The 18,599-nt window shown below is 39.9% G+C and overlaps 1 protein-coding gene across 1 annotated transcript in view; it reads left to right on the forward strand.

Annotated features, from left to right (window-relative positions):
• The window catches only part of spon1b (spondin 1b), a 59,546-nt gene that overhangs the window by 14,801 nt on the left and 26,146 nt on the right, over positions 1–18,599 (forward strand). The window contains exons 4-6 of the mRNA XM_030788608.1: positions 1,927–2,000; positions 2,379–2,498; positions 4,081–4,229. Of these exons, the coding sequence (XP_030644468.1) occupies positions 1,927–2,000; positions 2,379–2,498; positions 4,081–4,229 (343 nt within the window). The remainder of the gene's footprint in view (positions 1–1,926; positions 2,001–2,378; positions 2,499–4,080; positions 4,230–18,599) is intronic.

Here is an 18,599-nt window from a genome sequence, read left to right on the forward strand (position 1 = left end):
ATCCCACCGGGCACGGTGCCAGACGCAGGCCCTGTAACATTACCCTCACCACCCACCCAATGAACATCAAATCAAAGTCCATTTACTAATGGAACTCATCCAATACTCTTTCACTCAGTCAGGGCTGGGCAAAGAAAGATTTGAAGTGTGAAGTTTATTGAATGGCTGGTGTAAGTGGTATCTTAAGTGCACATGGTGGTGCGTTAAGTTCTGTGATGTAAGGTGTTTGTGTAGTGTCAGTGATTCTGTGGAAGCCAGTTTCTGTCACATGTGAGAAGAGGAGGGATCAGGGAAGAGGAGCAGAAGAGTGTAGTTCTGTGGTCATGTTGGGAACTGACTGATAAACCAATGTAGAAACAGTAGCAAATACTTGTTTTCATAAAGCAGTTGTGTTTTTGTCATTCCACTTTCATGGTATATTAATTCAAGGAGGCTATTGGCATTTTCATCTTCTTGTTTGGAATAGATTTCTCACTTATAAAGTAACATAACATATAAAATCATGATTGTAGTTTATCTACAGTTAGGACAAATTTTCACCTAAAACTCATTTTAAATTCAAACAAAAACAACTTCAGCAATCATTGGAAATCTTTTCTACCTGCCCTCATAAAAGGCTGATACAGTATTCTGGAGTTTGATCTCCAGTGGGATTGTTTTGTAGTGCTGGTAACATATCTTAGATTTATCCCTTCTCTCTTTCCTGCTCTTGTTTTGATGAAACCAGCACGAACACTGTTTCCACTCATAATGCCCCTTCATAAAAAGTTTCTCTGCGAACCAGTGGACTCTCCCAGGACAGTAGACAGAGAGAGACAGACAGACAGAGAGACAGACAGAAACATAAACAGCTCTGCTGCATGTCATATCATTGTCTGTCTGACTGACTGACTGACTGACTGACTGACTGGAATAGCAGATGTTGTCAGGGGTCTGCCTGGAGGCTATAAATTAGAATTCTACAGGGATAAGAGTATAGGGTGAAGCAAGGCAGAGCTGGGTTTGGCACTGCCTACTGGGAACTCTTTGAACGTGGTGGGCATGGATGGAGAAGAGTAGAGTGATTGTGTGTGTGTGTGTGTGTGTGTGTGTGTGTCTCTGTTTATGATGGAGAAATCTGTCAGTGAGGAGTTCAAATGTACCCACACGTTGAGCGACTGGATAATTTGTGAAGGCAACATCAAAGACAAAAAAAGTGCTGTCTGTGTGTGTCTAGTCATGTTTCTGGTTTGTGCTAAACCATTCTGGGCTCCTAAAATCATTGTGCTGTTACTGACTGCTTAGGTTACGGGTGCATAATCCCATAATCCCCATACGTCCTGGAGGTCCACAGCTCTACTGGTTTTCATAGCAACCAAACCCTGTGGTTTTTGATTGATCAGCTGCTAATTAGGAGGGCACGGCAAAATCCAGCAGAACCCTGCACTTTCGTGATTTAATGTTTGCTGTACTGATTTAAGCCGTTTGCCAAAAGTACACTCAACGTTACAGAATTTAATTAGAATGAGAGAACGAGGGATGATCGCTTGGATTAGCCAGACCGTATGAAATATGCGTGTTCTTCATTAGCCGGGATTCACGCAAGCGCAACCAGAATCTACAAGAGGAATTCATTTACATGTTTTTCTTGGAACGCCATTGGAATTCTTATTCAAGAAGGAGCCAAAAATATGAACCAGTGGAAACGTGATAGCAACCACTGTTTTTGTCCTCTCTCTATCTCTCTCTCTTTCTCTCTCTCTCTCTGTCACATACACACACACACACACACACACACACACACACACATATATGTCATGGTAAATGAGCATTTTGTTCATGTTGCTTATCACCACAAATTTTCTTGAACTGTGGTTATTCAGTTAGGCTTAAAGTGCAGTGTACTGGTGTGGGGGGGGGTTTAATATTTTAATTCTATCATTACAGGGCGAGGATTGTTCAAAGGAGGATTATTTACTTTCAAGATGAGGGCTCTCTCACCAAAAGGATGTGTGAGAAAGGTAACTGTGAAAACAGGACTCTCATTTCCCAGACACGCTATGATAATAGCACTCCGTGATTGCATTGTGTGCCGAAATCTTCTCTCTCTTTTTTTCCCCTCCTCATTCACCCTTTCTTTTTTTTTAATTTTTCCTCTTTTTCATGTTCTCAAGCAAGGTATGCACAAGGTGTGCCTCTGAAGCATATCAACAGAGTACAACAAAACATGCTATAATTAGCACTTAGAAATGATGGAGCTCTTTTCATCTTTTGTGCACCTTTATATCTGTGCCCCCCCCCCCCCCCCCCCCCCCCCCCCCCACCACCCCAATATTTTGGATGATTCAGTGTGTGTAGCTGGGTTTGTAGTCTGAAGGAAGACTTTTGTGTCCTTACAGAGTCCGTGGGTGAGGTGCTGGAGAAGCCCATTCAAGACTGCTGTGCTTGTGGCACTGCCAAATACAGACTCACCTTCTATGGGAACTGGTCTGAGAAGATGTTTCCCAAAGACTATCCCAGTGAGTACAGATGCTATTCCCACAGAACTGCATAAACTGCACAGGCTTTTGGAAAGTAAAGGGAAAAAAAACATAACCTACACCCCCCTCTTCCCCCCAGCAAAAAAAAAGAGCAGTTGAGATTGAGAAATTTACACTCATGAGAAGAAAATGTTGCCAAACTATTGGTTACAAAGCAGCAAAAGAGCTGATCCACTACTGCAGTGTCATAAAGACATATCAAGGATTGTTTTGAAAGCAATTCAGTATTAAAGTCCAACTGGATTTTGATGTGTTTTGACATATGGGCTTTAGAACATGCACTGAAAATCATCCAAAACCAATGAAAAAAGACACCAGACACCAGAAGACACCAGAAAAGTCACCAGACATTAACCATATGTCTCCAGGAACAGTTTACAAAATGGAGCTATGACTTTCCTTCTGTCTTTCTTTTTTTTTAACAATGTAGTTTCTGACCTTGGAAACAGGTGGTTTAACATATTTTCCTCTGACAGTCTACACAATTTCACTTTAATCTTGATATCCGGAAATCAAAATAAACCTTCCCTTCTCATATAGGCACGTCAAAAAGGAAAATAACGTTCAGACTCAAAAGATTCGAAAGATTATATTCAACTGCATTGAGCAGCTGTTTTTTCGCTTTCTCTATATCAACAGCAAACCTGAGGAAATGGGTAAAAATTCATGAACATATTCCTTCCAGTTAGTAAACTTAAAATGAATCTCCATTAAAAAAAAAAAAAAACTGTAAAACTGTATAGGCAAGTTTTTTTTGTTTGTTTGTCTGTTTGTTTGTTTTTGTGGCAGGAAGTAAGAAAACATGTTGGTTGATTGTAGATGCATCCCAGGGATTGGATCCAGCCAGCACAGCTTTAGGGGGATTAAGTGTATATCAAGTGTGCTCAGTTGCTTCTTCAGGATGTAGCCGTAATCTGGCATGGTGAGAGAAGCATTAAGACTGGAGGGGGGAGAAGGATTTAAAAGGCTTCCAAAGACATTAGCGGTAGACGAAAAGTGAGATGTGTCTGGAAAAAAATCGGGGTTTTTTTTTGGATGTTGTCACTGTAATCACTTTGGCCAACATGTCAGCTCTATGAGCACATATGTGAGAGAGAAGAGAGAAGAGAAATTAGCAGTGCACATGAGTGAAAAGGTGTAGTGCATTACTGCCAAACAGGCAGAGCTACATATGTGCCCTAATAGTTCCTGAAAAGACAAGAACATTATGTTAGTATTTTTAGATCAGTTAAAAAAAAAGGGGGGGAGGGGGTCTTATGAATTTCTTACACGAGCCTCTTTGAAATAGACAACACAGAATAATAATAATAAAAAGACATAGAAGAATGAGTGCCTTGCTCTAATGACTGGCCGTGAGTTCAATATAAAAACAGAGTTGTGTTTTCTTCCTTTGCGTCATTGCTTTAAAAAAAAAAAAAAAAATCTAATCTAATCTCAAGGCTTGATTACTACCTTCAAAGTAGCCAGTTTTCACTATCAAACCTGTTTTTCTTTCGCTTGACATGCTGAGCCCAACCACAACAATTTATCAAACTATTTTTTTTTTCTTTTAACTATGAAGGACGTGCCAACCACTGGTCCGCTCTTATTGGAGCATCTCACTCAAAGAAGTACATCCTCTGGGAGTATGGGGGCTACGCCAGTGAGGGTGTGAAGCAGGTGGCTGAGTTGGGATCTCCTGTAAAGATGGAAGGAGAAATCAGGCAGAAGGTAGGTCTGTTAAATCAGCGCATTAGCTTGACGTTAAAGCTAACATGGTAAACTAGCTGTTTGTGTGACGCGGTGGCGCGTTGTCATTCTATTTGTTTTTATGGACCATCCTGTACTGTAGGATGGTGCAGTTAGATTGAGTTAAACAAGAAAAAAGAAAAGTCTGCATGTAAAATTGTACGTTACACTCTGGAAGTGCTTAGCTTATTAGTGTCTCAGTTTCCTCTGTTATTTAAGGCCTGAGTTTCTTTTGTTAATTCTCAGACAGTAATATATGTAAGCCATGAATCAATGGATACTGCTGCAAATTACAGAGAGAGTCTTATTATTATTATTCATCTTCAATACTACCCATCCAATTTTTCTTTTCTTTTCTCTTTTTTTTTGACTTTGATGCTCTTTGCTTGTTTTAGCATGAGAGTTACAATGTTAAAGGTTGATAACTTAATGGAACGGATGCTCTGCATTTTAATTTAACACATTTGGTTTTTTTATCAGTTTTATTTATTCATTTGACCACAGAGAAATTTATTATTCATTTCTTCCTTTTGAAAGACACGGTAACAACTAGAAGGCAGTCGCAGACAGGCAGGAAGCAGAAGGTCACCAGGCAGGTTTAGCCGAGCTACGGGCAGGTGGGAGTGGGGGCAGGGGGGTGTAAGGGCTTTGTTAATATGGAGACAGCAGAGACGGGTTTCGCGAGAAATCTTAAAGGTCATTGAGGAAAAGGTCTACATTGTCCATGTTCCCATTTGTCTTTTTCACACCACACTATGGCTAGACTCGTAATGTGAATCCTGACACATTTCAGATTGATGATAGAGAATCTATTCTGCTTCTCTCTCCTCCATGCAAATATGACAGTCTTTTTTTCTTTTCTTTTTTCTTTTCTTTTCTTTTCACCACTATCTGTCCATGGTTACCCATGGTATGACAAGAGTCAGTTCTCCCTCACATTCTTGGCCAATTGGGCTAAATTACATTTTCATGAAATGGTTCTCTACTCAGAACCTCAGACAGCAACAGTCACTGACAGCTCATAATTTGTTTACAACACTTCAAGATAAACAGTCATTTAGATTAATCTTAAGGTCGAATTCCAGGTACCGAACTGCACTAAACTGTAGTTAGATTTCTTGAGATGTCTGCGCGCGCGTGTGTGTGTGTTTTACAAGTAATATCATTACACACAGTCAGTCACGCATCTACACTCTCAGCTCCACGGTGACCGCTCAGCCATACATCAGCTTGCATCGTCCATTTTCTTCAGGGTGCAACATACATCAATATTATCTTTTGATTTTTTTTTTTTTTTTTTTTCCCGTCCCACCTGCTCCATTCATCAAATTTTTTCTGTCCTTTTGGCTCCTGGGGCTTTTTCCACATGCTTGGGTTCACATCTAAAGCTGCCGCTTAAATTTTTTCTTTCTATTTTTTTTTTTTTTGGTGGTGGTGGTGGTGGGGAGAGTTGGGGGCTTTCAGTCCATGTTTGGAAGCTGTAGACACAACAGTCTGAGCTTCTGAGCACACACAGGACAAGAAGCAGGAGGGACACTGTGTATGGATAGGACTCAATGCTCTTTTTATTCCTCTTTTCAAAGGAGGATCTGTCTTTGCTCATCTAACTTTTGTGTTTTGGCAAGTAGAGCCTTAACTGTAAATCCTAATACGATTCAAGGTGAATTTTTTGGTGGTCTGAAAGAAAAATAAAAAAAAAAAAAGGAAAATGCTCTATGAATGTGTCAGTGTCACTGAAAGTGATCTTCACAAACTCCTTTTTACAGTAACCCTTCACAAGTGTGATTTTGGTAGCTGATTGTTCATATATACATTTAACAACTGATAACAAGACAGCTTCACCTGAAAGGAAGTTACTAGAAGGAAGGAAATCCATTGATAGATTTCTTTGCTAATTATACACTGAGATCAATATTAATGATCAAGTTCAGATACAGTAGGCCATTTGTCATGTGGTCTTTAGAGCACTGGTAATGTAGTTTAATCAGAAAGCTTTCATATTCAGAAAATAATGCATTTCAACATGTTGCTATTCAAAGCAATACTCTTTCGCTCCATTTACATAATAAAACTAGCGATTATTAACGGTACGAAATTTTAAGTCATAAAAATTTGACGATTTGACGATGAAAAGAGGTTTCATTTTAACCGTCGTTTATCCGCGGAAGGTGATACAACCCAGCAATTTGTGTTTGATTGCGTTTGGCAATTCTTGTCACCTTCCTTCACCTGAAGGACAACAGCATGTCATTAATGTTAGCAGAGGGTAGAAGTTGCACAAGTTAACGCAGGTGGAAATGAAATTTTCATTACGTCCAGCCTGTGGATAAGGTCAACGACCTGTAAGGTGTCACAAGCCTTAAAAAGTGCTCACTCAAAAACTTAATGTTACTGCCTGTTTAATCTAAAAGTGAGGCATTATTAGAAGATAATTTCCTCCCTCTTCAGTCATGAGTGGGCAGAGACGGTCTTGCATTTCTTACGTTCGTCATTGGAGAATCTGAATGGTCCTCAGTGCTCTGTTAACATCAAGTGTTTACTGAAGTGTCTTAGCCGCTGCTTTGAGTCCGAAGCTGAATATCAGAGCTATTGAAACAATGTGACGGGACTGTTTGTAAATAGTTTTAATAACTGAAAAGGGAAGGTTGCATTACTGACAGTTTTTCAGAATTATGAAAATTGACCTTCATAATAGAAGGTCAGTGTACACACACACACACACACACACACACACACACACACACAATCATTCATACATATAGACATATATACATGTATACATATATATCAAAGTTCAGTCTAGTGAGGGACTTCTGTATGGACTGCAGTAACCTGTAATGCTTGTTTGTTTCAAAGTATGATTCTGTTTAGCATGATTTGTTGTGGTTTGAAAATTTGTTTTCTTCGGTGAAAGATAAGAGTACTATCATTATCATTTTTATTATCATTTTTATTATCACTTTTTCCTCTTGATGATATGTATATTTGGCAATCTATTTTCAATGCGCTGTGTGAAGTTAATGCGTAAACAAATGTAATGGTGTGTGTGGTAATGCTTTCTGTGAGAGACACTCGGTGGTAAGTACCATGGCTCTGAGAAATTTCCATTTCCTCCACCAGTAAGGTAGTTTGGCATTTACATAAAATATACATACCTGGATGATTTATTTTAAAAAGTCTCTCTCTCTCTCTCTCTCTCTCTCTCTCTCTTCTTGGTTCTTGGTTTTGTGTTCAATGTTGGTAAGGAAGTCTCATAAGTAAACACATTTGAACATTGGCATTTACAACTTTGCATCCTATGTACCATTTCTGTTGCCATATCAGATCATGTGTTGATTAAAAAAAAAAGCAGCTACATAATGTAAATGTTATGAACCATTATGAAAATGAGATGTAGCTATTTATGACTTAACAGCTCTCCTTTAAATTATATATAGGGTCATCCCAGTTCATCAAAGACCCAGATTCACTCAGTCTACATTAATGAACGTAACAGTGTTTGTAACACTGAATGTAACACCGAACGTAACATTATTTGTAACATTGTTTGAAGGCATTGAATTTCTTGTCCTGAGATACCTCGTTCCATTCCCTGTTCAGTCACGCTCGCAGCTTCACACTAGCAACAACATTAACCGCTGGGGTTATTTTCACTTTATTTCTCTAAGGAGAGGATTAAATTGTGTTAAACTGTGTTGGAGCAGACAATAACGCATGTAATGTTTTGGTGGTTGAGTATGCCTACCACACTAATTGTGAGTATGCAAATGTTTTTCATGCCCCGTATCAAGGGTGCAGCACACAGTTATGGCAATATTGTCTGTGTGCTGTAATTTCAACCCCAGTGCAACAACATGCTCTCAAGTGGTTCACCCCCTACAAGCCCAGTCTCCCTTTGATTCTCTGCTTCTTAGTCAAACAGAAAAACAGACATGGTCCTAAATACATTTGAAAGCAAAAAGGGGTTTGGAAGTGAATTGAGAGCTGTTAATCCAACACAGTTTGAATTGGAGTTTGAATTGCTGTCAACTGAAATTGGAAGTGATTTCTAATTACAGAAAACAAGACTTAAACTTAAATGAAATTTCACAACCAGGAGAGCCATCAGTGTTGTTGGAAACATCACAGTGCAAAAATTTTGAATTGTTCAGTTTTCATGGAAGAAACTGTTCTGAAAACTCTACTGTTCTCAATTAGCTCTCAAAAATCAAAAACACCGGGTGTGTGTTCAGAGCGTGAGATCTGTGTTTATTCCTTACAAAGTGGATTTACATTCAAAATCAAAGAATTCCATTCAACTTGCTGTCATTCCAATGCAAAACTATTTCTTCATTTGAATTTCTTATTTAAAGTCCAGCTCAAATTCTTCAGTCATAATTGAATTTTGTAACATGATTATAAGACATGGAGAGATTGCAGGATGTACTTTAAATTTGAGATGTATGTTCAAAGAAGCAGATAAGCAGCGTGTGTTCTGTAGTTTGAAAAAAAAAAACCCAAACAACTTGAATACCACTGAAAAGTAAAAAAACAACTTTAATATCTGTAGAATGGTGTTGGTTCTGTGAGCTTTTATTCTATTTTTAAAAAGCACATTTATTATTCCAAGTAACAAACAGCTTTATCAATCAGTGCTGTACTCTCTCCTCGTCTGCCTTTTTTAGTCTGTGCTTCAAAGTAATCACATAGCTAATTTGCATTTAGTAAAAAAAAAAAATCCTTAATGACAATATTGTGAATTTATAAAAAGAGCATATTGTGGCAGACAGAGATATGCTCAAGGGAGATGAAAAAAAAAGCACACCCACATGCATGCTAATTCATCATCACCAGAGAGAAAAAAAAAATGGACGTGATTCAGTAGCGAAATCCACAAGCTAACCATAGTGGGACAAAAAAAAACCAAAACAAGTCCCTGTCAGTTTTCCACAAAAAGGGAAGGGGCTGATTCTGAGGCCTTGGATCTCGTTATCCGTAGAGCAGCAGTTCCTGTTAAAAGTAAAACAGCGAAAATCCGTTTCTGTATTTTCCCCCGACCTACCCGCCCCGTATCATGTCTCTGACATAAGCTCCATCTCCATGCCTGGGTCAGCCACGTCCACCAACAGAAGCCTGGCTGGCAAAGCCAACGTGGAGCAAATAAGCCCCACAGGGAGGCAGGCTGTGTGTCTGTCCAATCCCTGCCTCAGCTCTCCGAGCTGTGAACAGCATCCTGACAGGGCCAATGCTCTCCTAATGCCTTCAAGCCACAGTCTTAAGCTATCAGGGCACGTTGGACGACGGCCATCAGATTCCTTCTCCGCTCCGAACGAACCTTTCCGACAGGCCAAGCCCCTTATTGTCTTGTCGGGGGGCTATTGGACAGAGTCCCTCATAGTTCAAAAAAACATGTTTTAGCTGTCTGTCGCTGAACAATTGTCTCACTTTAGCCGACTGGCAGTTTTCTGGTCGCCTGTCAACTTAGCTTTGGACGTTGCGCGGAGACGTCGGCGTATGAAAAAACAATGCCTAATGCTTCTTCTGGCAGTGCTTCCAATAGACACAAACTGTAGGAGGAAGAAAAAAAAAGAAAAACCAACAGCCGCATTCTGATGTACAGAGAAAAATGGTTAGAGGCTTTTGTGAGAAAAGAAATGCATTATGGTCTTTGAAAACCCTAAAATGCAGATTTTTTTTTTTCTTTTTGCCTCTTCTCAGCTTTTTTGTTGTGTGTGTGAGTGTGTGTGTGCGTGTGTTTCCAGCGTGAGCTCTGTTAGGCTTGCTCAGCTTCTTCCTCCTACAGAGCTACAGTCTACACAGGCTTTTAATTCAGTCCTACGCAAACACACCTGTTCCAGCGAACCAAGGCGTTGACAAGCGCCTATACAACAAAAATACTAATGTCAGACTGAGGTTGGAGCAAAAAAAAAGTCTGCATAAATAGCAGTTTTTGCCTAATCCTACCTATGGGAATGGTTGTTATTTTCCATGTGTGGTTCCCAGCCTGTGTTCAGCATCGCTCTGAGGGATTTTGCGGCCAGGAGTTCTGTCTGCACCTGATTAATGTTAACGTACTCTCTCGTTTGTCTGCTAAACAGCTCACTCTTTGTTTGCTCCTTTGAAAGGTCTAGAAAACAAATGCAAGTGTTTAGACGCGAGACATGTTTGTGTTCAGCGTTTATTCATGCAAGCGTCTGCGTGCGCTTGTCTGCGATGCGGTAAGGGTGTGTTGTACACCTGTGTGTCTGTGTGTGTGTGTGTGTGTGTGTGTGTGTGTGTGTGTGTGTGTGTGTGTGTGTGCGTGCGCGCGTGTGTGTATGTGTGTGTGTGTGTGTGTATTGTTGTATCCAGCATTTTAGTGCCTGCCCTCAGTATACAACATTGTCATCACAAAGTGAGCAGTTTGTGGGATGCATTAAGCTCCAGGATCACAGCAAAACATGAGCAAGGATAATGTGAATGGAGAGCCTAAGATCTCTTTACAAATCCCAAACTCAGAGCAGAGAATGTTTAGTCTGCAAAGCAGTACCAGCTCAACTCCTCAAATCAATCTTATTATTTTCTCTTATCAGTCCTATTATTATTATTATTATTGTTATTACTATTATTATTATTATTATTATTATTATTAAGTCCACACAAGGGGTCATCTAGAAATAAAGGCCATAGGAGAGGCCAGCATGAAAGCAGATGTGACATTTTCTCAGAGGGTAAGATATCCTCGCTGACAGGTAATTCATTTCTCACCGAGGCCCCGAGCTGCCCAGAATAATGGGGAACGGAACGTTCCAGAGCTCTAATCACGTGCGACACGTTTCGGATCCCGGGGCCAGCGGTTCAGATTCTGATATAAACACACTCTATGAAGCGAGCAAAGAGTTATCTTTCTTCTGACAAGGTGGAAGTTCCTGGATTAGTAGTCATGTGAGTCATGTGCGGCTACAGAACATACCGGAGCTGGTCTCTGTTACGGATTCTTATCTCCTGTGCTATTGTTTAACAGAATGAAATTAAGGTTGCCATTGTGAGGGGAGGTTGATGAGTAAATGGTTTGGGACTACAGATACAGTAGAGAAACTCATCACGTAGCTCTGCAACATTATAATTTAATTCCAACTTTTAAGAAAGAAATGCCATTTAAGAGCAGAGAGACATGGAAGAGGCCTGGGTTTGTCAGCAGAACAGCTTTTGTTTGTACGTTTAATTTCATTCAGGAAAAAAGAACATGGCACACTCAGAATATAGACTGCTTGCAAGTCATAACAGCCATAAAGATGATTTTTCTTAAAATAGAAAAGTTAATGATGTGGGTGCATATAGGAACGTGCATGCGTGTATGTGTGATTTTGCTTTGTTTTTTTGTCGTTATAGCATATTTTCTAATAGACCACACAGTTATGGATATCATACATTGATTGGAATGTCTATTTTTTGTCCCTGTCATGTCTCAGACATTTCACTTCAAACATTTTGACTCAAATGCCTCACTCCCAAACAACAAATCAACACATATTTTTTTTACGTAAAAAAAAAAAAATCCCTCCAATCTCCATTTTCCTTCTCTGACTGTCAACCACAAATTTTCCGAAGAATCGTGACATCGTTGGCACAGGGGTGTTGTGTTGTCTGGCCCTCGTTTGTCCTTCTCTTTCATCACGGTGCTTTTTCCTCTCCTTTTAAGAGGAAATTACTGCCGACCTTTCTGCCAGCCAAACAAACACGCTTTACCCCAAAAAGTCAGTGTTGTGAGAGTGGGTGAGAGTAAACCAAGGCTAAGCACTCACATCTGACAGCATCTCTCCAGAATCTTGACAGGCTCTGAGGAATTCTCAAGCCCACATCCGAAACAAACCTCCATGCAAAGGGTACTTAAAAGCAAATCCTTTTTGCAGCAGCAGCAGCAGCAGCAGCAAACATCGGAATCCACTTGAACTCCTTCATCACAAAAAGGACTCGAGTGGTTCTTTTTTTTTTTTGGTGGGGGGTGTTTAGGATATCTTCCTGGTCTTTATGGAGAACATGCGTAGAGATTCGCATCCGGGGAACCGTAATTCCCCTGTAATGTCCCAGCGGTAATTAGTATGCAGCAGGGAACAGTTGTGAGGTAGAGATGTTTATAGCGGCTTGGCTTGATGGCTTTACCCAATCTCAAGCTGCCCATTATTTGTCATTTCTTACCCCCCCACCCCCCCCAACTCTCACCCACCACCCCCATCTCTTCTGTACCACCAAAGCCATAAGGCATTGTGGTGTTCCCAATTGCAGCTGCAGAGAGGAGGGGTTTTTTTTGTTTTTTTTTTTGCATATTAAGATTCAAGTCCACATATGACCCTGCCCCCACCACCCCCCGCGCTGGCTCAGAGCCTGTCCAGTCTCTCATAGCCCTGCTCTCTGTAAATACAATAAAGGCACATTATGCTTTACGCTTCTTTAATTCATGAGGGAGGTCTCATAAATCTGTTTTCAATAACTGCCCTTCCCGGTCATGTAGCTGGCTATGCAAATGAGTCTGGCTCTGCACAAGGCTTTCTGACAGTAATCTGTCCATAATGGGCTTAGTGATTCTCTACAGTACAGCACTGACCGGGCCTCACAGAACCAACCTCACTCAGAGAGAGGTCACAGAAAGCAAACTCACAGGCAATGCGCACGCACACACACACACTCACACACACACACACACACACACATACACACACACATACACACACGCACACGTGTACACACAGACACACACAAACACACATATATGCGCGCACACACACTGTCTCTTTCTGTGTCTCTCCTTCTCTCTGTCCCTCTCATATACACACTCACAGACACACAAAGCAGATGAACTTGTCTACCTCACTCATTCTTTGTTGTGAGAGAGAAGTGATTTAGACTATAAAATGAAGGGACTCTTTCTGCACGAGCAGCATCACCATCATATCTGGGCTGAGATTTCCATATCCTTCCATAACCTGGTATGATAACTTTTTTTTTTTTAACAGAGAAAATCTGTTGTCATGAGGGCCACCTTCCTTCCCTTCACACATCATTTTAATACTGTTTCCTTGAATGCAACCCTGAATATAACCTTGAAAATTAGTTGACAGTCGGAAGAATCTTTTTTGAAAAGAAATGCCCTACATTGCAAGTTTTCGATGAGAAACATCTACTCTAATTTAATCCAAGCATACGGGTAATGAACCTGGAATTAGTAGGGCTTGTTTGTCTTCTTTTTTTCAGTGGTTTTTGACTGATGGAGTCTTTTATGTATTGAAACAGAAATTAATCAGTTATTTGACAACAGTGTCATTTTGTTTTTATGTATAACTCAAAATTTCAAAACCGCTTAATCTTCCTGAAGCCGTCACTTTTTTAATTAGCTTAAAAAATGAACTCGTAAAACTCACTTAAGATGACAGATGCGTTACAACTGAATACATTCTCTAGTTCATATGTGACAAATGAGTTTCTCAAAAAAAAAACCAGATACAAAAAAAAGAAAAAAACAAGAGGATGCAGAAAAGGCAATACATCCATCTCATTTCACCGTTAACCCAATTACGTTCTGTTATTAGCACTGTTATCAGCGGTAGCGTAATTATTTCTAGTTATTGTTTTAGGAATGTTTTTGGTATTAGTGTACTGTTACCGCTTAGCTACCTGGAGGACCAGTTGTCACATTTATTCATTTATTAGATGCTTTTATCCAAAGGGACTTCCAAGACTTTTTGAAGCTGTTGACATTGTGAGGTGCCAGATTTTTTTGTCAGGAGAACAAAGTTGGTATTGAGATGCAGCGCAGCCTGTGGATGCTGTGTAAAAATGGATGCTGAGGGAAGCCCATCCACGTACAGTGAGTGATATTTGAGTCCTGACAGGCCGGCGAAAACGCAGCCTAATTGGTACAAAAGCCGTCAGGAGAGAGGAAGGAACTGCACGGACACAGTAGGGCCGCAGGCGGAGAGGTGGATTGTGACAGGAGATGAATCTTGCACCCCCCCCCCCCCTCCCCCACACTGGTTATGCCTGAGATGTCGTTAGGGAGAGAAGATCCTGCATTCTCAGCAGCAGAGGATAATGGTCAGTTGGGGCTGGTAGAGATTGGGGTGGGCAGTGAGAGGGGGGGTGAGTATAGGCTCTGACTGTAAAAAGGTCCTGCTTTGGTGCTCTCTCTCTCTCTCTCTCTCGCTAAGCTCAGCTGCCACCCGAAAGATAACTTCTCCTAAATTGCGAAGCGCTGAAGAAGCCTAATGTATGAATAATTTTGAAATTTAATAGATAGTAGGGCTTTATGGATGTCCGAGACCACCAGAAGCATTTTAAAGACATTTTTTTAAAGATATTAAGTGAAAAATTCTACAGACAGAAATCTTCTAGATATGGAAATTCGTCTTCTCCTTGCTTAAAGTGGCGTTACAGTGAAAGGGAAATATTTGCAGAAATGACTCAATTCATGCCTTTGCTCTGCTCTTTCCTCTTTCTTCCATCTGATGCACCATGTCTTTGATACATAAAACACACACACACACACACTCTCTCTCTCTCTCTCCCTCTCTCTCTGCTGCAGAATTCAGTTAATACCAAGGTGTATAAAAGCAGATACTGGCTGAGTCTTGAAGTGCCGGGGTCTTTCCTTAGCTGTGAGCTGTAGTCACAGAAATCTGAAGATCAGCCTGTGGTTTTTGTAAATTGTTGCTGGGATACTGCTGAATATAAACAGTCCGTTAAGAGGTTCCATGGCAATTACTCAGTTCCCACAAGCATCAGGTCCTCTCTTATAGTTCAAGCCATTTGTTCGGGGTAAAACCCCTTAAAGGTGTCTGTTATAAGGTTGCATTACATGATGTATGTCTTCAAATAACAGAGAAGAAATTTACTGAAAGAACCCCAAAGACAAAGGAACGTTCTCTCTTATGGAACTTCATGGTCATAAGCACTATGCCTGTTTGGGAATAATTATGATTTTGTTTTTAAATACTACTTTCATCTTTTGTCATCTGAATCATCACTGCATGGAATCCCCAAATCATGGTTATTCACAAATGTGTGAAGCAAATCTTTTGTTCTGGTCTGCTTTGCTGAAAGAAAGAAAGAAAGAAAGAAAGAAAGAAAGAAAGAAAGAAAGAAAGAAAGAAAGAAAGAAAGAAAGAAAGAAAGGAAGAAAGAAAGAAAGAAAGAAAGATGTTCATGGAGATGAAATTAAACCTCCTAAAGTGACATATGTTAGAGCTGATGTATTTGGAAAATTTCAAATTGTTTGCTATGAATAGACATTCAACCGGAAAAATCCATATTTAAGTCACTGAGGCTTTGCTTGATTGCAAGGGCAGACAGATATAGTGACAGGTTTTCATTGTTTTGTACTCTTGACTGACTGGAATAAGACATATTGGAGAGCATCTTATGCCTTTTGAGCCTACCATACTAATGATAAAGCTGAGGCAAGACACAGAGGGATATTAATGTTTTACTTTAAATGACCAGACCACTAACATAAGGAGATTTTCAGTCTTTCTGCCCTAAAAATCTATTACAGTTATTCTCAGTTGCTCAGACACAATTCCTGGAACAATTCACCATTTTCTCAAATCATCACACACAATTTTAAAAATGCACACCCAACAGTACAAACATCTAACTTCTGGTTCCAGTTCAAACTTTGCCCTCAGACAACACACACAAGCTGTCAAAAACACAGACTACATGACTGTTTGCGACCCACTGAAGGGATTAATTCAGAACACTGCTACCAAAATGTTTAGAATATAGAGAAATAATTTGGAATTTCACACTTCTGACTATCCAGATAACCCTTTCAGGAACACCCTGGCAAGAGAACAAAACAGTGCTATAATAACTACCTCTTGCATAAGTGGATAAGGGAATACTACTGTATAGGCTGTTTGGATCAAAAACCTGACCTTTGAAATATCACACTGACAAAACATGTAAGGGAAAGTCCATGCACAGTAAAATACCCAATTTCCAAATGCAGCAAATGTACAGGTTACTCTGCATCAGTATCAGTATCAGCATCAGCATTCTCATCATCTTGTCTCAGGTCTGAGTCATGCCATAATATCTCATCAATGTCACACATTATATTTGCCCTTGCCAGGCAGCATGGGAAAAAGCCCTTGTGTGCCTTAGAAAGCCATGGATAGACGCCACAGACACATCACCACAAGCCTCCACCGTTGCCTCCAGGAGATTTTTTCTGTGGGTAGGGGTTGCGGTCATACAATCTCCACCACCCTGCTGAGAAAAATTCCCCAATTGGAATCAGAAATGGGGAATATGCTGGCAAAAAAGGATGGTGAACTTGGGGTGATCACTGAACTCAGCACGAAGCAGAGCAGCCCGATAGAAACTTACGTCATCCCAAATGACAACATATTGGGCTTGCTCTGGTTGCCCTAGCTCCCGTTCCTGTTGAACAATGTTATTGTGCAGCTGATCTAGAAATTGAAGGAGTTGTGCCGTGTTGTATGGACCCACTTTGATATGGTGGTGGAGGATGCCATGATTGCTGATGGCTGCACATAGCATGATGTTGCCTCCCCTCTGGCCAGAAACTTGTATGATGGCACGGTGATCAGTGATGTTGTGCCCCCTTTTGCACCTTTTTGTTAGGTTGAACCCTGCCTCATCAATGGAGATGTACTCATGTGAGTGAGCCCTGGCATCCAGCTCAAAGATTCTCTACAGAAGTCAAAAAACTATTTACTGATCCTGCAATTCTGATTGTTGTGTTAACAATTTTCAGGCTTAGTGTTTGCGCTTGGAGAAAGCTGTGCTCTCTGAGTTTAGGTTATGATGACTTGAGTTAATTATGTTGAGAGCATGTGTTTGCTGAATGAACATATAGTGCAATGAATGATTTATTTGGCCACTTTTGCGTGAGGTTTTGCATATTGAGTTTTGAATATTGAAACATGTGTGGAAACAGGTGAATAGTGCTTATGGTAATGGGAAATGTGTGTGTTTTGGGGAATGACGCAAGGGTATGGGTGCAAACGGAACCAGTTTTTGTGTTCAAGCAATTGAGAATCAGGTGTGTTTGATCAGGTGTGTTTGATTACTTGAATCAGGTGTGTTCGATCAGGTGTGTTTGATTACCTGAATCAGGTGCGTTTGATCAGGTGTGTTTGATTACTTGAATTAGGTGTGTTTGCATTTGACTGAAGCCCAAGTGCATTACTATTGAATATTTAGAGGGAACACTGCTCATCTTTCATATCTGAAAAACATTATGGGAGTTTGAGTGATTGACAGTTATCAGATACTGTCACTCGAAGTTATGATTCTGACAATGTATGATGTTTTTTTTTTCACTAACAAGCATCAGTCAGTACTGAAGCCACTTTTTCAAAGCTCTTTATACAGTCTGCATTACCAACATGCATCTTGGCCAAACAGTTAATCTCACCTCTAAAACTCACTCAAACCACCAAAACACTTCATACATGTCTCAAAATAAGCTTGTTCAACCATAACACTGGCAACAGTTCTCAATCAGAAAGCATACATTGTCACTCATAACACACTGATCTAAAAATCACTAACAACAGGGAGCATAACATAAATTATTAACTTTTATCTTTGAAGTTTGAATGGTTTTTCACATAAACCAGTATTTTGTTATAGACTAAAGAATACCGTTTCACTTTATTTACTGTAGTAAAGTATACGTAACAAGAATGAATAAAAAATGCAGCGGTTTTCTTCAATATCCTTTATTTTTTCTGTATCTTTGCATATAATAATTTACTTGTGAAAAACAAAAAAAAGGTTTAAATACAAAAACAAATTCCTGAAATCCCAGGGCTGCAATAATAATTACAAAAAATAAAAATAAATAAACAACATGTATAGTATAAACACTCATACTGCACAGCTGAAATTGCAATCAGCTGTTTGGAATAATTATTTTTTTCATTTTATTGTAAATATTCTGCTAAGACTTTCTATATGTTTCAATATGGTAACTGTAGAAATGCACAAAATTTGCCATCACTCTGTTTTGAATGTGTTTAACAGTTTTGATAACAGTGTGTTAGCATTTGAAAACTGTGCTGCAAATATATAGTGTTTTGCAGGTGGTTGAGTATGAATGAGAAAATTTGGAAAATGTGGTCATTGAATGCATTGTGTGAAAGCAATGAAAAATGATTCACAGTTTGGTCCACATAGACTTCTGTTTCACTGACTGTGTGAAGAGTTTTGACAATGTGACTTCAGTTTTGACGAATGCATGTCAGCAATCGAAAAAAAACTGTAACAACGGGGGTGACACTGATGCGTCCCTATGGGAGCAACCGGCATAGTCATGCATGGAATGAAAATAATGGAAATTCCTTCCCCTTGCTAAATTACAGAATG

Source organism: Chanos chanos, chromosome 1 (assembly GCF_902362185.1).
Source record: "Chanos chanos chromosome 1, fChaCha1.1, whole genome shotgun sequence".
Classification (NCBI taxonomy): Eukaryota; Metazoa; Chordata; class Actinopteri; order Gonorynchiformes; family Chanidae; genus Chanos; species Chanos chanos.